The 24,635-nt window shown below is 39.0% G+C and overlaps 1 protein-coding gene across 7 annotated transcripts in view; it reads left to right on the top strand.

The window, feature by feature from the left end:
• The window catches only part of LOC101736234 (ATP-binding cassette sub-family C member 4), a 63,270-nt gene that overhangs the window by 1,778 nt on the left and 36,857 nt on the right, over positions 1-24,635 (top strand). For 4 of the 7 annotated variants that reach the window (XM_062672590.1, XM_038016003.2, XM_062672589.1 and 1 more), the window contains 2 exons: positions 773-929; positions 19,100-19,210. In XM_062672590.1, the coding sequence (XP_062528574.1) occupies positions 773-929; positions 19,100-19,210 (268 nt within the window). The remainder of the gene's footprint in view (positions 1-772; positions 930-19,099; positions 19,211-24,635) is intronic. The other 3 variants (XM_038016007.2, XM_062672593.1, XM_062672594.1) reach the window with 1 other exon arrangement.

The following is a 24,635-nucleotide window of genomic DNA, read 5'->3' as shown; positions in this document are numbered from 1 at the left end:
ATTCGAATAATGGCTATTCACAAAACCCTTCAAACCGAGACGTATGATTGTTCCGCGGCAATAGTAGATGATAGAACGGTACCAAAAACTAAACTGTAGCAGTTCTATAGTTCTCGCAAATACGCAAATTGACAAAATGTGTAGGCAAGAATGATGCTAATCCTAAACCTTGTATGACTGTAACTGACACTGACTCTGTCGTGTCACGAAAATAATACTGGTAGTAGTAGTACTATTATTCGGTCTATTTCTGTTCTGAAGCAGTTACGCGTTTCAATTTGAATAGTGGAACAGTTCCCGTGAAACATAATCATCAATATTTGCATCACAGTTTTCGACGCTCGCTCAGGTAACACTAAAAAACAAATAGGCCGTGAAACAAATAGGCAAGCCATCTAGTACAAAATGAAAATAAAACACATTGTAAATAACACTAATAAGATTTCGATTTTAAGTTTATTAATTGTAAGTAAAGACGCTTAAATATAATTTACGCTTAAATTATAATTTGCGTAATTACAGGTGGTAGGACCCCTTGTGAGTTCGCACGAATAGGTACCACCACCACTCTACCTATTTCTGCCGTGAAGCAGTAATGCGTTTCGGGCAGCTGTTATAACTATACTGAAACCTTTAGAACTCATATCTCAAAGTGGGCGCCGGCATTTACGTTGTAGATGTCTATGGGCTCTGGTAACCACTTAACACCACTGTGAGCTCGTCCATCTATCTATGTATAAATAAAAAAAAATAACTGCATTCCTCATATCAGGTCCACTCGGTGATAAATTCGCTCGCCTATGGGAGGAGGAGGTTGCCAAGGCTGGCAATAAACGGAAACCCAGCTTACTCCGCGTCATACTTAAGGCATACGCTGCTAGGTGCATGCTCTACGGATTCATATTGTTGATCATGGAATGCGTGATAAAGTAAGTATTCGCACACACAAAAAAAAAAAACGTTTTATTAAACCTGTTCTAATAATTACTCTTCCTTTCCTTGCGATTTCTAATCTGACAGCTTCGTTTTAGACTTAGCCAACGGAACTCATAAAAAATTATTGAATATTTCAAAGTAAACGTTATATTATATTTCGTGTTCAACGATTCCACCCGAAATTTTTCTCCGGAAAAAATACACCGAAACCCCGAATTATTTATTTATCTTCACCAAACCTAACAACCTAACCTAACAAACCAACCGAACCTAACTAACCAACATAACAAACATAATTTATCTTAATCAAATCCTAGTTCCGTGCTAAAGCTATAGTAAGTCTAATAATCAGTGTGACTAACATAACGATATTAGAAGGCGATCGCGATATACACACAGCAGTATTTAAACTAGAAATTTCACTTTTTTTTTTTCTTATCTATGCTGATAGCCTTGAGAGGCTATTTCAGCTTCACCCTAACGTGTGTAGGTGAGCTCACGGGGCTCAAACCGGAAGTGTTGCTAACACTGGCCATAGCAAGAGCCGTGCTTCGCAGAATCTACCACCGGATTGAAAACGCGACCCACTGAGAAGATCCGGCGAGAAACTCAGTGGGCTAATTTCACTAATACTACATAAACATACTTAGAAATAGATAAGCTAATTAATTTAAAGGTTATTTTTAATGCTAAACGTTAGCCCCGATAAACGAAACCGATATTGGCATTTGCAAGATTATCATCCAAATAACTTTATTTAAATACGATTTCAATAATTTATAATTAAAATCGTATAATTTACAGTAACAGGTAATCCTTCTATAACACGGCATTATAGAACGCGGTTCCACTCTAACGCGAAAACAAAAAATCCACGAAACTCTCTTAAAGCAAAAATTAAATGGGCGACGGTAACCACTCACCATCAGGTGGGCCGTGTGCTCGTCTGCCTACAAGGGCAATAACGAGATTTTTGTTGAATACACTATAATAATTAATACATATATGAGAATGCTGCTCACTGCTTATTTTTTATGTATAATATATACAAAATACATATATTCATAGTTCAAATGATTTATCCAGAAAAAAAAACTTGTTTTATACTGGCTTCTAGCCTTTTAACACGGTTTCGTACAAAAAGGGACTTTGTGGGAACGTATCTACCATATTATAGGAAGGTTACCTCTGTTGAATTGAACACATCGTTAACCAAAAATTGAAAATTAAATGTCAGAGAAGATTGACGCTTCGATAGAAAACTTAAAAATAGCTTTCGTACTTTATAATATCCTCAATTTACTTTTATGTAGAAAATAGAACATAAAAAATCAATTTCAATGCAGTTTTCTGTTATGTATTGAGATATAGCTCTTTATCTTTATGTTGTCCACATTAGTGTTTCTTGCATGGAAATCGGTTATCAAAAACTTATGTCAAATGGCAAATGCGTAGGTATAGATGTAGTGAGAAATTATTTTCCTTCGGGAAAACTCAGATTTTTATCGAAATACGATGACACCCGAACTGTCAATGAAGGATCATATTATATGAGTGACATTTTCATATCCATTAATATGGAACTTTATTGTTTAGTCACAAATGTCAAAATGAATTATATCATTGTACTGAAGCTATTTGAGAGAGCACGATAAATACGAACTTTTGCGAAACATAACGAAGGAAAATCTTTTCTTACTATATCTGTATATAAATTTTTATTGGTGTCGGAAACACGCTCAACATTGCGGCATATTTTTCTTGTCTCCTTCAGTCGTGCTTATCATGTCGACGGTCGTGACCACCCCGTCCGTGAATTTCGTCTACACGATTTTCCTTTACAAAGAAAGAATTTTATTCGAGTGTAATAAATTATAACTAGTGGTCGCTCAGTGGTCGAAATACGACCATAATTAATTGAAATTATAAGTTTGAACATTATTATGGTTCTATTGTCAAAGACTTCTCTAATCACAAATTTCGCCAAGGCTACACTATAGAAATATAATACTAAAGACAAACAATATTAATCTATTCTCAATTTGACCACAGACTTTAACAATAAATAAAAGAGCAGATATGCGTGTTGTGTCAAATACATGGATAGGAGCTGAGCCGACGATGAGGTGCCACCATTGTGGACACGACCTGGACACGGGAAGTATACGCTCGCTGTCTGCCCCGGGAATCGCTGTCTGTTGGGAGGTGCAGCGCCGTGTCCTTGTCGCAAAGATAGGACCGGACTTGTCGCTGCTCGTCGTGGTGTCGATGCTTGGCAGCGACGAGTCTTGGAAGGCTAAGCTCGACTTCTGCGAGTGCACCATCTCGCAGAAGGAGGCGGCGGGGCGAGTGAGGCAAAGCTCTCCTCACTACGCAGAAATCCGCCGCTGCCGAGCAGGGGGTCGGGACCGGTGTCCCGTCCGTAACCCGGCCCCCTAAGAGCTTCGGGCTCCACCCGCTTTGTGCGGGAAGGAGCCTAGGCGTGGGGCGGCGTGGTAGGCCGCGTTACCCCGACCGCTCCGGGGCAAGGTGTAGTGCGGCTTAATTAATGCGGGCTCTTGGCCCGTCGACCGAGGGAACCGGCGGTCGTGTCGCTGGTGGTCGCCGGTCCGGCGTCTGGGGGACGGCGGGATAGATGTAATATGCTCTGCGTAAACCCTGTCCCGCCGTCTCAATAGCTCCGACTGGGCTCCGGCCCGGTTCGGGGTAGGGCGACGGCTGTGAGCGCCAGGAGTTTTTAGTGAGGTTCAACTCCCACATACCCCACCCGCCGGGTGGGAATCAGGCGATTTTATCCTGTGAAAAAAAAGTGTGTGTAATGTTTTTTTTATTCATTTAATGTATTTTTATAAGAAATTAAAAAAAAAATTAACATTCTGCACTCCTTCTCTATATTCTCTATAAGGTAATTTCCAAATGGAAGGGAATTTTCCAATTTTTATAAGGGAATATTCCCTATATTTCATACTCCTCCGTCCGCGCAATTTTCGTAAAAAGGGGTACAAGTTTTTGTTTCACGTAAAAGAGAAACCCCATTCTGGGCCTAAGCGTTACACGAATGGGATAGTACCAAAAAATTCGTCGTATTTTGCTTGATTAACCTATTGAAATCTTAGCTTCATTGACAATGGCCAAGTGTAGAAAATAAATTGAATTCTATTTTTTGTTTTAAACAATCTTTGTAAACATCTGCAACACTTATTTCAATATACGTAACTAGCTCCACAAACGTGCGGATTAGAATTAGAGCATCCCTAAAATAGGATCGATTTAGTGGAAATCGAGTGTTAAAAATAATTAATACTCCTTTGTTTTAGGATAAAGGACTGTTTTTATAGGTATTTTAATCAATGTAAATACAGTATGGCCATCGAATCGTGACACAACTACTTACAAAGCCGGCAATTCAAAATATCTACAACTGACAACATTAAATATAGCATGAAAGGGTAGTTTTGCATTTTTATATTAATGTGACTATACCAGAGAAAAACACAAATGTATCAAATCATGTTATATTATCTTTAATGTTGCCAACTGAAGATATTTTGGATTGCCGCTAGTTAGTTGTGCCATGATTCGCTGGCTAGAATATAAACTTAATCTCATTGAATAACATAACGTAAAGCACCAAAATCTACTAACAAAAATCATTAAAAGAAATAAATAACTGTGCCATTTAGGTATGACACGAAATCATGTCGGCAACTGCGGCAATTCAAAATATTTTCAACTGGCAATCTTAAATATAACATGAAAAACCCGATTTGGTACTTTTGAGTTTTTCTATGGTGTAGTTACAATAATAATTTTACTGGTGGCAGGACCTCTTGTGAGTCCGTGCCGGCCGTCCGCCTATTTCTGCTATAAAGCAGTAATGCGTTTCGGGTTGAAGGGCGGGGCAGCCGTTGTAACTATACTGAGAACCTTAGAACTTATATCTCAAGGTGGGTGGCGCATTAACGTCGTAGATGTCTATGGGCTCCAGTAACCACTTAACACTGGGTGGGCTGTGAGCTCGTTCACCCATCTAAGCAATAAAAAAAAAAAAGGCATGAAATAAAATGAGATATGATGATATGGGAGCACGTAATGATTTATATTTTATATAAAAAAGTTATCATATAAGTATCGTTTTTCATATAAAAAAGTTTTCATTAAAATTAAAATAACACTGACCTAAAGGTCTTAGTTACCAGGTCTTTAAATTCCTTAAAAAAATCATTACGTGCGCAGCGCGTTTCGCATTACACCGGTCACTCACATGCGCACGAATACGCAAACCCGCAAGTGTAGGACGACATTTGCAAATGATTATGCAAAGTTTTCGCTGCATTCGTAGTTTTCCAAGCTGTGTCGGTTTTTTAACAGACATCAAAGCGCGCGAACCGCGAACCTTCGCGTAGTCTCCCACACATTCGTTTGCCCAGTTGCGCCGGCGATTGCGAAGGTAACGGACGTATCGCCATTTTCATAGTTCGTGACGTCTACTGTGTAGCGTATCTTCATCAAAAGAAATCCCATAAAAACAGCATGGCTGTTAATGATGTCTGGGAAAGAATTCAAAACTCTTTTTCTCTTCAATGTTCTATTGACGAATTATAAAGGAGGAGAAATTCGTGAGACATTCGTAAACAAGTGTAGGAGGAAGCGCAAACGGGTTCGCAAATTAAGTATGCGAACCCATTTGCACAGCTGCTAAGTTTGCGAATGAATGTTTGACGGCCCTTCACATGCGCGCAAACATTCGTACAATGTACGAATATTTGCGCGCATGTGAGTGGCCGGCATTACGTTGTTTTTAATTTTTGGCTTTCGTTCGTTTTCGTAAACAACCTAATGCGTGATTTCTCGTAACAGGTTCCATTTTTATTTTCAAAACAACCTGTTGTTGCAACAGGTTTCGTAAAAAATTACTCATCTTTAGTAGGAAACAGCCTCAAAAATATCGTTTTTTATTAAAATATCTCGAACAATAAACATAACCTAAAATGTAAACATTGTCTGATTTTACCAATTTGGCCATTTGGCTGGGAGAGCTGAAAATTGGGCTCATGAAACCTTCTTAGGTATTGTAATTTATGCCCAAATTCTAGCACTGTAACGCTAGGCCCAAGTTTGTATGGATTTCGGGTTTCTCCTTTACTGGGTTACGTTTATCGAATTTCAAATAATATGTTATTCGAATATTTTCAATTTTATAGTGAAATAACAGATAGTGCAATGTTTATAACGATTCAAGATTATTTACCTCGTAAGGCGTGCCCTCTATGCATCTGAATTAACAACATATTGTGCTTATGATAAAATATATGCAGCAGATAAAACAATGTTAAGAGTTCACAAACTACTTATTCAGAAATATTTCAAGTTGGGGCTTTCTTTATATTTATTTCTTATATAAAGATGAGTTCATTCATCTAAGTTTAAATAAGAGAGCATCCGAATTTGCAAACATTACAAAATTATACTGCGCTTATATATCCAAATTGAAATAAAATTTGGATATCTTTATATATAAAAATGAATTGCTGTTCGTTAGTCTCGCTAAAACTCGAGAACGGCTAGACCGATTTGGCTAATTTTGGTCTCGAATTATTCGTGGATGTCCAGAGAAGGTTCAAAAGATAGATAAATATGAAAATGTTCGGATTTAAATAAAAATAACAATTTTGTTTTTCCTTTCATGTGTCCTCCGTCGGATGGATTCCTTTTGTTTGTTTTAAGTTTATTTTATACAAAAGTTTAGGTCTTTTATTTATCGATTGAGGCACTACGAAGTCAGCTAGTCAATTATAAATGTAGATAAAACTCGCACAATTCAATATGGCTAAAAAAAAATTAACGAGCAAAATCAGAGTGATTTGAATGAAAATTAAAACTGCGCAGACAGGAAAACGCGATTGAACAGCGCTATTTGTGGGTATATGTAGTAGCAAAAGTGTCCATATGCATTAATATAGACATTGTAATAATAAAGAATATGTATTATAGTTTGACTAATAAACAATTACTATGTTGATTTATTTTAGAAAATCGTTTTTCCATGAAATCATCATTGATGTACGTTTTCAGTATTATCAGAAGATGAACATTTTTTTTCGATTAATTAAAAAAAACCCGTTAGGTATCTCTAAAATTCAGGAATGTTACTATGAAGTGTGTAAAGACATGTAAAATAATGTGAAACAAGTATGTTTTATTCATAAAAAAATGCCCAAATTTAAATATATTATAATTTATCTCGAATCGTTTGAAGATAAAAAAAAACTTGTGTTTGGCCATTAAAACACTATCTAATCGTGTTTTGAAATTAGATTTATATATGCATATTTTTCGAAATTACATCAGTGTTATAATTATTATTATTTTTAATTTTCTCCTTTATATCTCTATAGTATTTTCCATCTGAAACACCTCCTACGAGGTGTCCGCTTCTAAGGGGAACGCCAGGTATATGGGGCTTGACGGTCTGCAGATGTTGGGAGTAGACCGCAGGCCCAAGGAATTTTAGGGCCCAACCACACTAAACGACTCCCCTGCACTCTTACACCCGACGTCCGATCTCTTAATCTAACCTAATCTAAGCAAGACAAGAAATATGGAATATCTTTAACAAAGACTACGTTTTTTGATCACACGGGGTACCTGTGTTGAAGAGGTCAATTAGTCACAAAACCAAACAACGCGGCAAAAATTTTCCTTCTGTTTTTACTTGTAGTAATTTTCTGATGTTTCTTTTGAAGTAGATAGCTTGCGTTATGTGTTTTAAAAAAATGGGTGCCTCGCTTAAAATGTCACTTTCAGCTGTTGCGAATAAATCCATCATTACATATTTGACTAGAGTTCATTGAACTGCACCATCATTGCTTGTAATTCTACACCCATTGAAATTAACTATCTATCTAGATCTAGTAAATTTACAATTCATTTCGGAGGTTTTTTTGCGAGAAGGAAGTAAAGACGCCCCGTTGTTAATGAGCATGAATGGATAGTTGTTTTTTTTTATTTGTATTACGTACCTACACAAAAAATTATCGCGCCGTCAATATTACAGACGTGTATTGTTGACTTTACAAATATAGAATCACGTCAAGGTCGAGTTCACGAATAGGATACGTTTTCAAACTCCCATCACCGTCTGCCATACACATTTACGAATGTTATGCAATTCTCGGCGGAGAGTGTGATTCCTAACTACGTATTTCAACAGTGCTAAATTTAGACTGCGTATCTACGTTTTTGTTTTACTTATTACTGCTCTCATCGTTCTTATCGTGAACTGATAATACATTGCATATCACGGTAATAGAATCGAATCTAGTTTTTGCCGATTACTCATCTTGACTAATAAATCCATTAGAAATACTCAAAATTATCATACCGATATGTGTTAATCAATCGCGCGGTGTTTCAAACGTTTGCCTCACGTATCAAGAACCGTATTTTTGACAATCTTCGTCAACAATTGAAGTAACGTGGCCTAAGGGATAAGACGCCTGGTGCATCTAGCGAAGCATCGGTGTTCGAATCCCGCAGGCGGGTACCAATTTTTCTAATGAAATATTATACGTATTCAACAAACGTTCACGATTGACTTCCACGGTGTAGGAATAATAACACCGTGTAATAAAAATCAAACCCGCAAAATTATAATTTGCGTAATTACTGGTGGTAGGACCTCTTGTGAGTCCGCGCGGTTAGGCACCACCACCCTGCCTATATCTGCCGTGAATTTCGGTTTGAAGGATAGGGTAGCCGTTGTAACTATATTGAGACCTTAGAACTCATATCTCAAGGTGGTTGGCGGGATATACGTTGTAGATGTCTATAGGCTCCGGTTACCACTTAACACCAGATGGTCTGGGAGCTCGTCCATCCATCTATGCAATAAAAAAAAGGAAAAAAAGCAACAGCGAGTTTATATTCGTCATCGGTTTCGTGATGACGTTTGACAAACCGAGCTAAGATAGGTACCTGCTTTTAGATAAAAATCTTTCTTCAGCGTTGTAATAACAAAACATGCTGACTACTCAACACGCATGCGTCATTGTGCCTGATGCCCGCGCGATCTGCCCAGTCAACCGTCTAAATGACATTCTCACGACGAACTGAAGATTCGCTAGAGGTTCGCATATTCGCGTACCTAGTCCCTAGCTTATGGTAATTAAGCAGCGGTTCATGTTTTCCAACACACTTACTTCGTAGCGTCCTTCTAAAACATACCTCGATTCGAATAGTGACAATAAAACAGATTATAACATCTATACATATAAATATAATTGGAGTGTCTGTTTGTAATAATGGAATAACCGCTTTTTACTACATGCATATGAATATATATACGGTACATACACCAAAATAACATTTTTTACAATTTTTGTCTGTCTGTCTGTTTGTTCTGCCTAATCTCTGGAATGACTAGACCGATTTTGACGAGACTTTCACTGATAGGTAGTTGATGATATAAGGAGTAACTTTGGCTACTTTTTTTAGCTGGCTTCACCCCGCGGCGTCACCAACGATACGACAATAGTCGCGGGTAAAGCAGTAACTTGTTGCAATCTAAACTTAAAATCAATTAAGCTTTGATATTCTCTATTGTAGTTTGACGGGCTGTCTATACTCTTTGTCTACATATAAATCGTATTATTTGCTATGTGGAAACACCTGACAATACTATGTCGCAACGGTTGGTCTTTTCATGGTTTTATCTATCATCCTTTGTTATCTCGTAATACTGCCGACCTTGTACTGTCGTAAATAACCTTCGTATCGATATACACTAAATCTGGGTTTACTGGTATACAAATTTAAGCACGATATCTTGAAACTGTTTGAGTAGTAGACAGTGGCTTGGACGTGCACACTGCTCACCATCAGGTAGGTCATAAGCTTATTTGGCTACACGGCCATAAAAAAGATAATTTGGTACAGACATGTAATAATATTATGTAATAACGCAATCCAGTTTCTCATGGCATTTTCGGTGAGTTAAAATTCATATTCAATATTCTAATTAAAATGTTAAACTGATAGATAGACTGAACTTATAGATAAGGATGCTTCATATTAATTTTGTAATTATAATTTGCCACTTAAAAATGTATACCATAAAAAAATATCTCTAAATACTTTTAACACGGAAAATTACTTTAAAATAGTAAATATCATGTGTGAATTTCAAAGGTTAATTCGGTCCTCTCGGCTTGTATCTGTAGAATTACAAGTGAGTGACGAGCAACTTTTCGTCTTGTATTAATGACGCATGTTTGTAAACGGGAAATACCTATTGATTCTAACAATAAACACTTCCATGAACTCCAATTAGGGAACGACAAGTCATTATAATGTTTAACTTAAAACTAAATAACGCAAGAAACAATATTTGTTGGCACATAAATGCATAAAAAAACAGTGCAAAAGTGGCCTTAAATCTAATATTCTTAACATGATTAATCGAATGAACTGCACGCGCCATTTAAAATAATTTTTTCAACTAGCGACCCGCCCTTGCTTCGCTTCGGAAACATAATTTTTTTATTGATAGCTGAATCACGCGATGTTACCCGTGGTTATTGTCGTACCGAGGATGACGCCGCGGGGTGAAGCTAGTCTAAATAAAGTAGCCTAAGTTACTCCTTATATCATCAGCTTACCTATCACTGAAAGTCTCGTCAAAATCAGTCCAGCTGTTCTAGAGATTAGCCGGAACAAGCAGACAGACAGACTGACAAAAATTGTAAAAAATGTTATTTTGGTGTATGTATCGTATATGGTATATGTAGTCATATGCATGTAGTAAAAAGCGGTTATTTCAATATTACAAATAGACACTCCAATTTTATTTATATGTATAGATTTTGAATGAATAATCGAGATTATGTCTTCGAAGTTAGACGCTGAGAAAAATACAAAATATACGTTTGTGGGTGACTCACATGTATTTATTTATTTTATAATATTTAATTATAATTACACTAAACAACAACACATACATACTTTATTTTATATCAACACATTCATTTATCACACAATCATACAAAACATTATTTACACTAAACAAAATAAAATTCACAAGCAAAGTCAGGCGATAACTGCAGTATAGCGGCGGCGATATATTTCGCCGGGACCAGGGTGGCTGAGTGAATGAAGGAACTGAAATACCTTCTGACGCATCTCTCGTGGGACGAACGGCCTGGGCATCTGCGTACTGACGTCGCAGTATAAAACAGCTTGACTTCCAGGGACGCTCATCTTAGTCAGGCGTAAAGATGTTCCACCTGCTAAATGTTCTGCCAGCTCCGGATCTGTGGTTTGTAATTTGGCCATTTCTTCCAAGTCAACAGGCATCTGCAGTTCACAGATGCGAGACAAGGTGTCAGCGACAAGGTTGTCTTTGCCCGAAACAAACCTTATGTCCGTGGTGAACTGGGAAATGAAGTCCAGATGTCTGTACTGACGCGGCGAACAGTTATGCTTCGGCTGCTGAAATGCATAACATAAAGGTTTGTGGTCAGTATACACAGTAAAGTTTGTTGCTTCCAGCATATGCCGGAAGTATTTTATGCTCTCATAAATGGCGAGAAGCTCTCGGTCGTACGGCGAGTATTTTGACTGCGAGGGGCTCAATTTTCGAGAGAAAAATGCTAACGGCTGCCAATCTCCACCTTTAAGCTGCTGGAGTACTCCACCTATTGCAGAGTCCGAAGCATCTGTCACGAGACTCAACTTTGCTTGAGTATCGGGATGGGCTAGGAGAGCTGCATTGCATAGGCTGGTTTTGCAGTCTTGGAAGGCTTGCAATGACTTTCCCTCGATAACTACGGGTTGTGCACCTTTTACGGAACCAACTAGCAATGCATTGAGAGGCGCTTGTATCTGGGCAGCATTGGGTAGGAATCGGCGATAAAAATTTATCATGCCCAAAAACCGCCGGAGTTCTCTGACGGTTTTTGGGACAGGAAAATTTGAGATAGCCTCGACCTTGCTTACCAGAGGCTTGGTACCCTTCTCGGAGATTTGGTAACCCAAAAAAGTGACTTCTGGGACGCCGAAGACACATTTGGTAGTATTAACCAAAACGCCATACTCTTTCATGCGTGTGAAGAGTTGGTGCAAGTGGTCTTCGTGCTCCTGGGCTGACCTGCTAAAAATTAAAAAATCGTCGATATAAGGAAATATAAAATCCAGTCCACGCGTCATCTCGTCAGCGAATCTTTGAAAAGTTTGCGCGGCATTGCGCAGCCCGAACGTCATATACGGAAATTCGAATAATCCAAAAGGTGTTGTGATCGCTGTCTTTAAAATGTCGTCCTTAGCTACTGGTATCTGATTATAAGCTTTTTGTAAATCGACAACAGAGAAAATTGTGCATCCGGACAAACAATGTGAAAAGTCATGTATATGACGAATAGGATATTTGTCGGGTATGGTTCGTGCATTCAATGACCTGTAGTCGCCACATGGACGCCAGCCGTCGTCTTTTTTTTTCGACACCAGATGCAGTGGTGATGCCCAAGGGCTGCAGGAAGGGCGTGCCGTGCCGTTACGTAGCATAGCATCGAACTCCTGCTTGGCGATTCTCAATTTATCTGGGGCGAGACGACGGGGCGGCAGCGATACAGGTGGACCTGGTGTGGTGATGATGTGGTGTGTCGTGTGATGTCTGACGATACCCGGAGTACCAGCGGGGCGAGTTATTTCCGGATATTGTGCCAAAATGTTATGATACCTACCACTACCACCAGTTGGAATTTTTACACTTGTGACAAGACAATTATTTTTACATATAGATGTTACAAACTTAAGATTGGTTAAAGTATCAATAAGTTGTTGGTTGCTGATGTCAACAATAAGGTTGTAATGTGAAAGAAAATCAACACCAATAATAGCCATCGTGACATCAGCAACAACAAAGCGCCATGGAAAGTCACGACGTAAACCTAAATTAAGATTAAGTTCGATATATCCATACGTGTCTATCACTGAACCATTCGCGGCACTGAGTTGAAAAGAAGTTTTATAACGACGCTCTCGAAGTGCGGACACTGGGTAGACACAAATATCACTACCGGTATCAATAAGGAATTGATTTTTAGTTTTACTGTCCGTGATGAAGAGGCGACCCGTGGTGTTGCGGCAGTCTTGTGTCGCCATCAGCGACTGTCCGGACTGTTGACTGTTTTCCGACGCCTTGTAGTCGCACGGCTGGACACATCTGACGGCTTTGGTACCATATTTGAAGTGATACCAACATATGGGGTGCTGTCTGTAGTTAGACTGTGACCGGCGGCGAGATGAAGATCTGCTGCGCTGTTTCGGTCGCCGTTGTGCTCTGCTTGGGCGATGGTTGACTTGCGCGGTCAGTGCACTTACTTGTTTTGTCAACTCTGCTACCTGTCGTGTCAACTCGTCGATATGTGTAGACGTGGTAGCGCTTGCTACCTGCGGTACCGGGGTCGCGATGTCATTAACCCGATCGGCAAGTTCCGCCAGTGCGTCGAGAGACAACGATGGCTGCGAAGCGATGATTGGCTGCAATCCAGAGGGTAGACGGCTTGTCCAAATTGTTTTGACGAAGTCCTCAGGTAATCCGGGACCAGCGAGATGTTGCAGATGCCGTAGGAATTGTGAAGGCTTGCGGCATCCGAGCTGTTCGTGCATGAGCAACTGCTTCACCTTATTCTCCTGCGACACTGACAGTCTCTTGATGAGCTCATCTTTGAGTCGATTGTAGTCAGGTGGGCCGGTAAGAATGTCTGCAACTTCGGCTGCATACTGCCTGTCTAAGGTACTCAAGATGTGGTAAAATTTGGTCGTTACTGACAAAGAAAACCAGATTGTTTTTTAAATAAAGAAAGTTTTTATTTAAGACGAACACAAAATATAGAAAGAAGGAGAAAGTAAACAAGAAATAGATAGTCCAAGCAACACAAGCAGGTACACGAAACAAAAAGCAAAAATTATAAAAGGCGTAGAACATAAAAGATAATACGGGATGCGCGCTCGCAAGTCAGATTTCGACTGGTGGCGGTGGATCGGTAAAAATGCGACCGATGTACTAGCGAAATATATCGCCGCCGCTATACTGCAGTTATCGCCTGACTTTGCTTGTGAATTTTATTTTGTTTAGTGTAAATAATGTTTTGTATGATTGTGTGATAAATGAATGTGTTGATATAAAATAAAGTATGTATGTGTTGTTGTTTAGTGTAATTATAATTAAATATTATAAAATAAATAAATACATGTGAGTCACCCACACGTTCTTATTCCCACTATATTGTACGAGTACCAATACAGAATTGTTAAGGTTTTAATAATTAAGTTGTTATTTTTAAATTTTCTGAACGTAAAGAAAGGCTATACACACACTTTCTCGAACTTGAGCCGACAGAGAATACCACGTCATTAAATTTTGAAGATTTTTTTTTTATTTGTTCCGTACAGTATTTTTTTTCTTGAAAAAGTTGATTAAGAAAAATGTTAATTTTTTCCCATGAAAAAAAATGTGTTTGGTAATTAAACTACCATTTTTATCGACTTATTTGTCGTAGGATATTATTAATGCAATTTTTCATATACATCTTCATCTAAACCTTCATTCATCTTCATCTTCATATTATGTAAAAGTAATGTTCCTTTGTTATGAAACAATATCGTGCAGTAGTGAAATTTCCATTTTTATCGAGTTATTTTTCTTTGGAAATTATCGGTAATCAATTGTATTTCACATACAAATGCTATTTTATTATTGCATAGAGAGGTTAACGGCCTCTCGGCTATTAGTTATAGACAGAAACGCCAAAAAAGGCACTTATTTTCCCTTTGTTATCGTAATACATAAAATGTGAGAATCACGTTTCAAAAATCGACACCGTAACGTACTAATAAAGTAAACGGAAGTCAATATCCTTTATTAACCTAAGTCTAAAAACATGTCGTTTTAATTTTTCAAGTATTAAACCAAATTTAATTTAAGATATTATTGTCGAATTTGAATTTACTGGTGGTAGGACCTCTTGTAAGTCCGCGCGGGTGGGTACCACCACCCTGCCTATTTCTGCCGTGAAGCAGTAATGCGTTTCGGTTTGAAGGGTGGGGCAGCCGTTGTAACTATACTTGAGACCTTAGAACTTATATCTCAAGGTGGGTGGCGCATTTTACGTCGTAAATGTCTATGGGCTCCAGTAATCACTTAACACCAGGTGGGCTGTGAGCTCGTCCAATCATCTAGCAATAAAAAAAAAATGAATACTTTGCGAATTCGTAAAATGAAACATTGCGTGCAGAGCAAAACTTTAAAGTAAATACATTTATTTCCCAGGTAGCACAATCTGGTGCGGTTGTAGAAATATTGCGTGTATATTGCCAATTTTTGTACAATAAACAACTAAAAAACCAGTTTGTTTATTTGAAAAAAAAAAAGCAATTTTCTTATACAATATCAATAATCATTCAAAGGAAATAAATGTTGTTCTACTTTAATAGCTTATTTAAACCTGTCACGTTTTTTTTAAAACAATTTCGGAACAATTTTTTTTCGGAACTTGAAGTCACAGCTTTAAGTAACATACGAGTCAACTTCAAACCCAATAAAAATGATCAAATGAAAAAGCGCCTTAATCGTTATCAAAAGTACGATAGACATTTACGTCGCTGACTGACATTAAACATGTTGTTTGTTCATGACCTAGTATATAACGGTCAGTTACATCTAGACGTCTATCGAGTAACGGTCATTGCGAAATGTTATGTATAAAGATTCATCGATCGAGTTTAATAATCTTATGACTTTTATTTGAATCATCACATCAGTGAACAAACAACCTAAAGTTATATCAAACTAGCGGCCGGCTCCGGCTCCGCTCGGGTCTTTAACAAAAATTTCAACGATATTTGACGTTTTTTTTTTATTATAAAAGAACATTTATTGCGGCATAACTATAGTAGTTAGACATATGCTGTTGCGACACTTTTTGTAAATAATAATGTTTTCTACCAAGTCGTAGTACATTATTTTATTCTATCATGAATAATTTTCTCAGGGCACGCGATGTAAAGAATATTTTAGGTAATTTTTTTACACCTTGGGTTACATTATTAGAGTTTTAGTAAGGATCCCTAATTTTTTTCAAAAAAGATTATAGCCTATGTCACTCGGGAATAGAGTAACTTCCAAACAGTGAAAGAATTTTTCAAATCGGTTCAGAAGTTTCGGAGCCTATTCAATACAAACAAACAAATATTCCCTCTTTATAATATTAGTATAGATGAGATGTTTTTGTAAATAATTCCTCATGTATCTTTTTTCTCTTTCTATAGTAAGAGAAGCTAACGGCTCATGATCTGATGCTAAGAGGTTACCGCGGCCAAATGGCCCGATATAAAATTGAAGTCTTAACTGCATTAGTTCAACAGGTATTCTAAATTTGAATGGGAATGCATAAATGGGAAATCGTGCGCGATTACTTTGAGCCCGTGGCTACCCATGTTATAGATAAGAAATAATATACATACATGCTTTCAAGGCCATTAGTGTAGGTACTTGCGTGTCATAGATGTCCGAGAACGTTGACTGACAGCTTCTTAACTATTTATTGACACTGTTAATAAGACTGATGGATAGTAATATATTGTTGCCTTACCTTAAAATGCAGTTCTACCAGATACAAACCATAATCAGATTACCACCATTTTATAAAGAACACTAAATTATATTTTGACAAGAGTTTATTGACACACCCTTAACTTGGATGACGTAAGCTCGTTAGGAATAAACGACAAAATAATATCGAGTGCGACTTTCATTTAGACTACTTCAAAAGAGTTCTATCCTGAATGGCTGAACACGCATTCCTATTAATCGTATGCTCAATTGGTGCCTCAACGATAATATGATCTGGAACAATACCGAGAAGCGATTAATGCCTTAAGAGTACTTATGCGATATACAACTGCTATTCGTACTACAACGTGGTTTCTATGAAATGTTTGAGCTTTTTATGAAATTCTTCGTAATTGGTGGTAGGACCTTTTAAGTCCGCACGGGTAGGTACCACCGCCCTGCCTATTTCTACTTTGAAACAGTAATGCGTTTCGGTTTGAAGGGTGGGGCAGCCGTTGTAACTATACTGAGACCCTCGAACTTATATGTCAAGGTGGTGGTTTACGTTGCAGATGTCTATGGGCTCCAGTAACCACTTAACACCAGGTGGGCTGTAAGCTCGTCCACCCACCTAAGCAATAAAAAATAAAATTGCGTCCTACGCGCAAACGTTCGAACCTAGGTATTTATTTGATATAATTTGATGATGAGACAGTACAAAGTAAATCAAGCCGGTGTCACACTAGTTCAGATCATTCAAGTCAAGAACCACTCGAACATGGGATGATTTGGTTATATGTTACCGAACATTTCAATGTTACTAGAGGTCCCGCAGTAGTCGAATTTCGACTATAATTAATTGGAATTGTAAATTTGTACACTATTATGATTGTATTTTCAACGCAAAGACTATACTATAGAAAAATATTAATAAAAACAAACAATATTTAATCTATTCTCAATTTGACCACAGACGTCAAAAACAAAAGTTTGACAATAAATAAATAGTATGCATGCGTGTGTGTCAAATACATGGTAGTGTGTGTAATGTTTTCTTTATTGATTGAATGTAAGATACATTATGCATTATTTAAAAAAAATATTAGCATTGTGCACTTCTTCTCTATATTCTCTATGAGCGTGGAAAATTTCATACTCCTCCGTCCACGCGATTTTCGTAAAAAGGGATACAAAGTTTTTGCTTCACGTATTAATATATAGATAACAAGTGTAATGTTGTGTTATTTTCAATGTCATATTGATTCCACGGTGCTCTCGTTCAAATGAACCGTAATTAGTTATTCGAACCCTTTAAAATTCTGTTTATTGTTTGTAATTGTTTACTTAGTGTGACCGATGTTCGAGATAATAACTCCAATTTGAAATTTTTTTTTTTTAAATTTAACGTTTTGGTCTTATTTTTTCAATTACGGAAATTATGCCATTTCAATAGCTGCTTTATAAATTATGTCACAAGAGTCTTTTTTCAATGACAATTTTGAACACTTTATGATCTACGTCAGTTTATTATGCCCAGATTTTGGTCATTTGTCAGTAAATAAATATACTCGTAGTTTTTAGCGTAACCTTTAAATTGTTACTTTTTTTAGACATTATGTATTTTTGTGATCTATATAAATAAAACGATTTACAAGAACGATTCTTTGTATGAACCTCGGGAAATATTTCTTAGAAGTTTCTACCGGCTGCGCTTGTTTGGTTTTTCGTCTTCTTCCAGTGAACCTGCGACATTTACCCATAAACATAAATAAACGGATAAAAACATATAATATACTTATATATAAAGATAGTAATAAAATAGGCCCGACCGATCTGTATCTTACAACAGATAAGTGTCGTATATTATACAAGCTTATCATAAATTACAATTGATAAGATAATTTCATGTATTGCCGACTTACAATCTGAGGAAATCCTCACAAGTAGCCCGCTATCTTGTAAATCAAATTAAACAAGTCTTATACTTTGTAGTAGTTATTGTAGTAAGAATATTGTTTATCATTTGACTTTTTGATAGCAATATAGATAAATACCTGGTTTTTAATGACATGATTTATGATTAATGTGTTTGATTCATTTGTGAATTACAATACTTAACGAATCATTTTTATATTAGTAGCTAGAGAAATCCGGTTGCGCTTTAATGGTCGCTATTGCTAATTGTATGAGAAAAGTCGCTTTCTTGAAACTATTCGGGTGCCTTATCGTACGTTAAGTAACTTTCCCTGGAGTGGTAACAAAAACTATACTAAATTTAATCATAATCGAATTAATGATTTAGGAAAATATAAAAGACAAACAGAAAAAGATATCATGTTGATATAGATATATATAAACAAATACAGACGATTCTGAAATTTAATATATATAAGCAAACATTCAACGGTCCCTATTCGCTATTATCAGGAGGTTTTTATGAAGCACCTTGCTCAGTAAGCTACAGTGGCTAGAACGAAGCTGTCAGATTTGCATTCCCATATAATGTGTATGTATACGTATCCTTATACGAACCTTTCCCTAATTCCTTTCCAGAATCCAACAGCCAAGATTGGTAGGACTTTTCGTTGCTTATTTTTGTCAAGATGATCGTGGTAATATGCCCACCAACCGTTTGTCTAAATTTGACGAGAACACATCTGGAACGTGAGTCGAATTCGTCAGCACTGACGTTATTCTCAAACCATGTATCGGTATTATTCCTCTCAGTATTCATTAGTTTGTTTTATTTAATACTGCCCGTTACGAACCGTTTGAATTGGTTTCGCGTTTTTATTCGCGTCATTACCGAGATCTGGATTAACTAGAGCGACCGTTCTAGTAGTGACGTAACCTTAATTCCATCGAGTGTTGGACAGCCTGGAAAATGTTTGTTTTAGCCGGGGTGCATATTGTACATGGCACCGTGCTAATCGGCTGCGGAAGACAATCTGCGCTTTACATTTAGAAACTACAAACCGCCTAGTACTTTACAAAATGGGCTATATTCGCTGTAAAGAGGTATAGAGTAGCTTGAGCTCATGTGTAATATGCCCTCCCTCTCCTAGAGATTTGCATTTCCTAGAAACTTAAACCTAGATGGCTTAGGTCGACAGATAGAGCTTAGTTTAATCTGTGTACGTTGTGTGCCCGAACCTTGATTTAAACGGAAATCAAACACTGCCAAAATCATTGCTTTCGTCCGTAGTTTATTAATAGGTACGATAAAATTATACGATGATAGTAAAAAAATATACGAATTACATACATTGGCACATACGTTGCTTATGTTTCTTTAAATATTGTTTAATTTTTTATCCTAGTCTCCACTGCATAACTTTAAAAAGTGGTCCGTGTTTTTAATTATCAAATGAGGTTTTGTAAATCAATCTCTGTTGAACAATAAATGTTATACACTTCACTCTTCACATTTACACTATTTGCATACTTTGTACGTGATTGAAATATCATTTTGATTGCCGTGATTTAAATTACATGCTTCAATTCAATATAACAGTGCATGCTCGATGTATAAGTAGTGTGCGATATCACTATTGTGATATGACTACGTTTATATTATAAGACTCGATCGTACGTTATTATAATAAATTTACAAAATTTCTATCTAAAGTCGGCATAGCATTCTATGGCGATTAGTTTTTTTTCTGGAATTCGTTCAGACCTCATGCGGACCGGTTACCGGAGGTTACCGCGCCTGGGGGCCTTGCGGGGGTACGTGGGTCTTACCGGTCCGCAGATGTGTAGAGCGGACCGCGAACTTTAAGTTGTTTTAAGGTCCCTACCCACGAAATGACTGCCCTCACCTCACCCGATGTCCAATCCCCACCCGAGGTCAGAACCCGGGCTGAGTAAGGGTTTCCCCGGTTAACACTTGTGACGCCATCCCGAGGAGGGATCGTCGAGGCGATTGTCGGCGACCAACGATGTCGGTCTCCGAGGTACAGCGTTTCAGTAATACAACGTTTGTTTTGGACTGCAAGTGCCATACTGTTTCACCCGCCTTAAATTGGCTAGTCAACAGAAATAGAACGACTCATATTACTTCTTTTGATTTTCGAAATGCCTTATTTTTTTTTCATCAAATTACCACACACTTGTTGGTCACACCACACACCCTGGTTGTTTCTGAGCTTTTTTTTCCTTCCTATGCTGATAGCCTTGAGAGGCTATTTCAGCTTCTTGACGTGTAAGTGAGCTCACGGGGCTAAACCGGGAGTGTTGCTAACACTGACCCTAGCAAGAGCAGAATCTACCACCGAATAGGAAACGCGACCTACCGAAATGAACCGGGTAAAATAAACGAACAAATAAACAAACATTTATTTTGATTCTAAGATTCTAAGAAACTCTTGGAAATCAAGATAAAGAATAAAACGCCCTGCGTGTGTATCGTGTAAGGCGACATCTACAACGGACATCTACAACGTAAATGCGCCACCCACTTTGAGATATAAGTTCTAAGGTCTCAGTATAGTTACAACGGCTGCCCCACCCTTCAAACCGAAACGCATTACTGCTTCACGGCAGAAATAGGCAGGGTGGTGGTACCTACCCGTGCGGACTCACATGAGGTCCTACCACCAGTAAAAAATGGTCATGGGATCCGTTTTGAAAGTTGGGATAGTCGTTATACTATACAATTTGTCTGTGTTTCAATTTACTTGTCCAAGTCTCGATATAAATTGGAAAAAGTTCTATTCTAGCACAGACGGTGATCTCAAGGAAAAAAAAAGTTAATTCATGTAGGTACAAATTTACATATTTTGAAATAAAATACGACAGACAATAACACAATAATGCATCTGGGATAGCCGTTTTATTTTGATGTGTTATTAAGCAATCGTTGACTATCTGTTTGATATTGTCAATCGATAGATAACAAGGTACCATAGTAAGTATGTGCGTACTATCGTGATACTCTTCAATTTATCCAATTGACTGATGCATCTTTGTTACGCTATTCTATTACGCAAGATTGACCGAATAGATCTCGACTAGAATGTACTGTATATACATATGTACTTAATCACTTAAGAATCATTACGTTGTATATATATTCGTTTTATCGGTTTGCAGTAGGTGCAAAGTGGTTTTTTCATTACACGCTTTTTTGTCGCACTAACTATACTGAGACCTTAGAACTTATATCTCAAGGTGGGTGGCGCATTTACGTTGTAGATGTCTATGGGATCCAGTACCCACTTAACACCAAATGGACTGTGAGCTCGTCCACCCAACTAAGCAATAAAAAAAAATGATATAATAATATGTCAGATTTATGTTAAGCGATATTAAAATGAAAAATAATAAAAATGTATTCAGTGTAACCCCTGCTTTTACTATAGGCAAAGACAGACAGACAAGCACATGGATCAGCTAACGATATTTGGTGAATGAACATCAATAAGCATACGCAGAATTTTTATCTTTATGGGCTTAACCAAGCGGCTGGCAAGCCAATACCAAGAATCTGAATAATCTTGATTAAAAAAAGATCTTTATTAAATTTATAAATTAAATAACTCACTGGCATTGCCCGGAATCGGCAAGGAAAGATGTCAATGACCTTATCCCGTAGGAAAGAAATGTTTTTTTTTTTTTCGGGATAAAGCGTAGCGTATGTAGTGACGTCACGAGAGTGCTCCTGACCTAAAACGATCACTTAAAACGTTTTTTTTTTTTTTTTATGATTGAAGGATTACTGGTGGCCCGGAGGCCTTTCCAGTTTCACCAGGACAGGTGGGCGAGCAAAGGCTCAGCCAGGAGGGGTGGGATTTGCTAACAGCTACCCGAGCGCCTCCGAAGGAGACCTAACAGCTCAAGAGCAGCTGCTTCGCGAATGAATCTACTACCGGATCGGAATCGCGACCCGCTGAGAAGATCCGGCGAGAAACTCAGCGAGCTGATTCATGGGTTAGGTTGCACGGCGAACTCTTTGTCGAGTTCGACGAGTACGGTTACCGAGGTCCCTAAGCCTGCTCCTAGAGCTGAAGGCGTCTAGTGCGAAGGTTATTGGATCTGATGGATCCGTAAGGACGTGTCTAGGGCGTCGACGGTGACTGGCTCCTGCATGATCAGGATTCGGGGAGTAGTCAGCGGCGGCTACGATAAGGCGATTATCATGACGCATAGCCTTATCGAAGTACCGTTCCGACGCTGACTTCATGTATTTCTGTATAGATTCAAGGCCCAGGTCGTCGTGTAGGTCAACGTTCCTCACGAACCACGGAGCTCCGACGGCTAACCTGCAAAAGCGGGATTGTAGAGATTGAAGGGTGTCTATGTGCGTGCGGGCCGCGTGAGCGAACACCACACTCGCGTAAGTCATGACGGGCCTTATGCAAGTTTTGTAAAGTGTCACCTTGTTCCGAAGGGACATTTTACTCCGCTTACAAATCATGGGGTAGAGTCTACCGAGAATAAACGCGGCACGGTCACGGACTGATTTTATATGCGGGCGGAATGTCATCGATGCATCCAGGGTAACGCCCAGGTACTTGACCTTCCTGGCCCAGGGTATGGATTGACTAAAGAGAGTAATCGGGGGTGTGAGATTCCTCCTCCTAATACGGGAGGAAATCCGTGTGGAGCTTCCCCTCTGAAAGAGCACCGCAGTACTTTTCGCTGGGTTGATGTCTATGCGCCATTTTCGGAACCACTGTCCTAGGGCTAGGGCTGCGCTCTGAAGCTTCTTCGCGATTAGGGACTTGTTTCTACTGGAATAGTAAACAGTCGTGTCGTCGGCGAATAAAGCTAAATGGGTCGGCGGCGACCGGGGAATATCGTTGACGAATAAGCTAAATAGGAGGGGTGAGAGGACAGAGCCTTGCGGGACTCCAGCTGTGAGAGGTCGTGGGGAGGAGCGGGTTCCCTCGACTCGATATCGAAAAGAGCGGTTCGACAAGAAGTCCCGTATGATGAGCACGAGACTATCCGGCACACCCATGTTGAATAGTTTGAAAATCAAACCGTTGTGCCAGACTTTGTCGAACGCTTTTGCGACGTCGAAGAAGAGAGCTCCCGTGTATAACGGTTTTGGTCGATTAAGCCCCACAAGAATGTGCTCCGTGAGGCGGTGCACCTGTTGAACGCATGAGTGATTTGTACGGAATCCGAATTGTTCATCGATGAGAATGCCCTTGGATGAGACGAAGTCTCTGAGGCGTTTGTAGAGCAGACGCTCATACAGTTTGCCTAGAGACATGAGGAGGCTAATCGGGCGGTAGCTCGTCGGATGATTTTTTGGTTTACCGGGTTTATGTATGCCGATAACGTCCGCTTCTTTCCACATCGCGGGAAAGATACAGTTCGCCATAGCGGCATTGAAAATAGATGCCAACATCACGATGAGTTGGACGGGTAGAAGTTTAATAACGCGGTTGGATATACCGTCGGAACCGGGAGCCTTGCGAGGACGTAGGTCTTTGATCAAGTCTTTAACTTCCATCGGGGTGACGGGTGGTAACACATCAGAGGGTGGCAAGGAGGCTCTGCGTTCTACCTCACTGTCTACTAATTCTACATGCACAGGGTCCACGGATTGAGTGCTGGGCGTGCACTGGGTTTGCAATGTATCGGCCAGCAGCTCTGCTTTTTCGTCATCATCGAACGCCGTGAGTCGGCCTGAGGGGCCTACGAGGGGGGGCATAGTTACTACCGTATCCGATTTGAGAGTGCGAGCTAAGCGGTAGTAAGACCTTTGGGAGGGCGCGAGTCCTTCTAAGAAATCAGACCATCTGGCATCTCGGACTTCGGCGATGCGAGACTTTACGTCGCGTTGTAGGGCACGCATTCGAATACGATTTTCCGCGGTAGGATACCTGTCGTAGGCGCGTATCGAGGCGTTCTTAGCTCTAAGGAGTTCCCTAATATCGTCGGACAATTTGAAGCGGTGAAGGAAGTCCTCCGCTACAACTTGTTTCGATGACCTATCTAATGTCGAGGTGATGTGTGACGTTAAGATGTCTATGGCTTCAGCGGTATCCTGAGGAGACGGGGTAGAGTCCGGGCTAAACGGTAGCGATGGTGGATCAGATTCAGCCAGGCTGATGCCCAGCGTGTGCCAATCCAC

Source organism: Bombyx mori, chromosome 15 (genome assembly GCF_030269925.1).
Source record: "Bombyx mori chromosome 15, ASM3026992v2".
NCBI classification, from domain to species: domain Eukaryota; kingdom Metazoa; phylum Arthropoda; class Insecta; order Lepidoptera; family Bombycidae; genus Bombyx; species Bombyx mori.
This window is presented reverse-complemented; position numbering and strand designations above follow the sequence as displayed.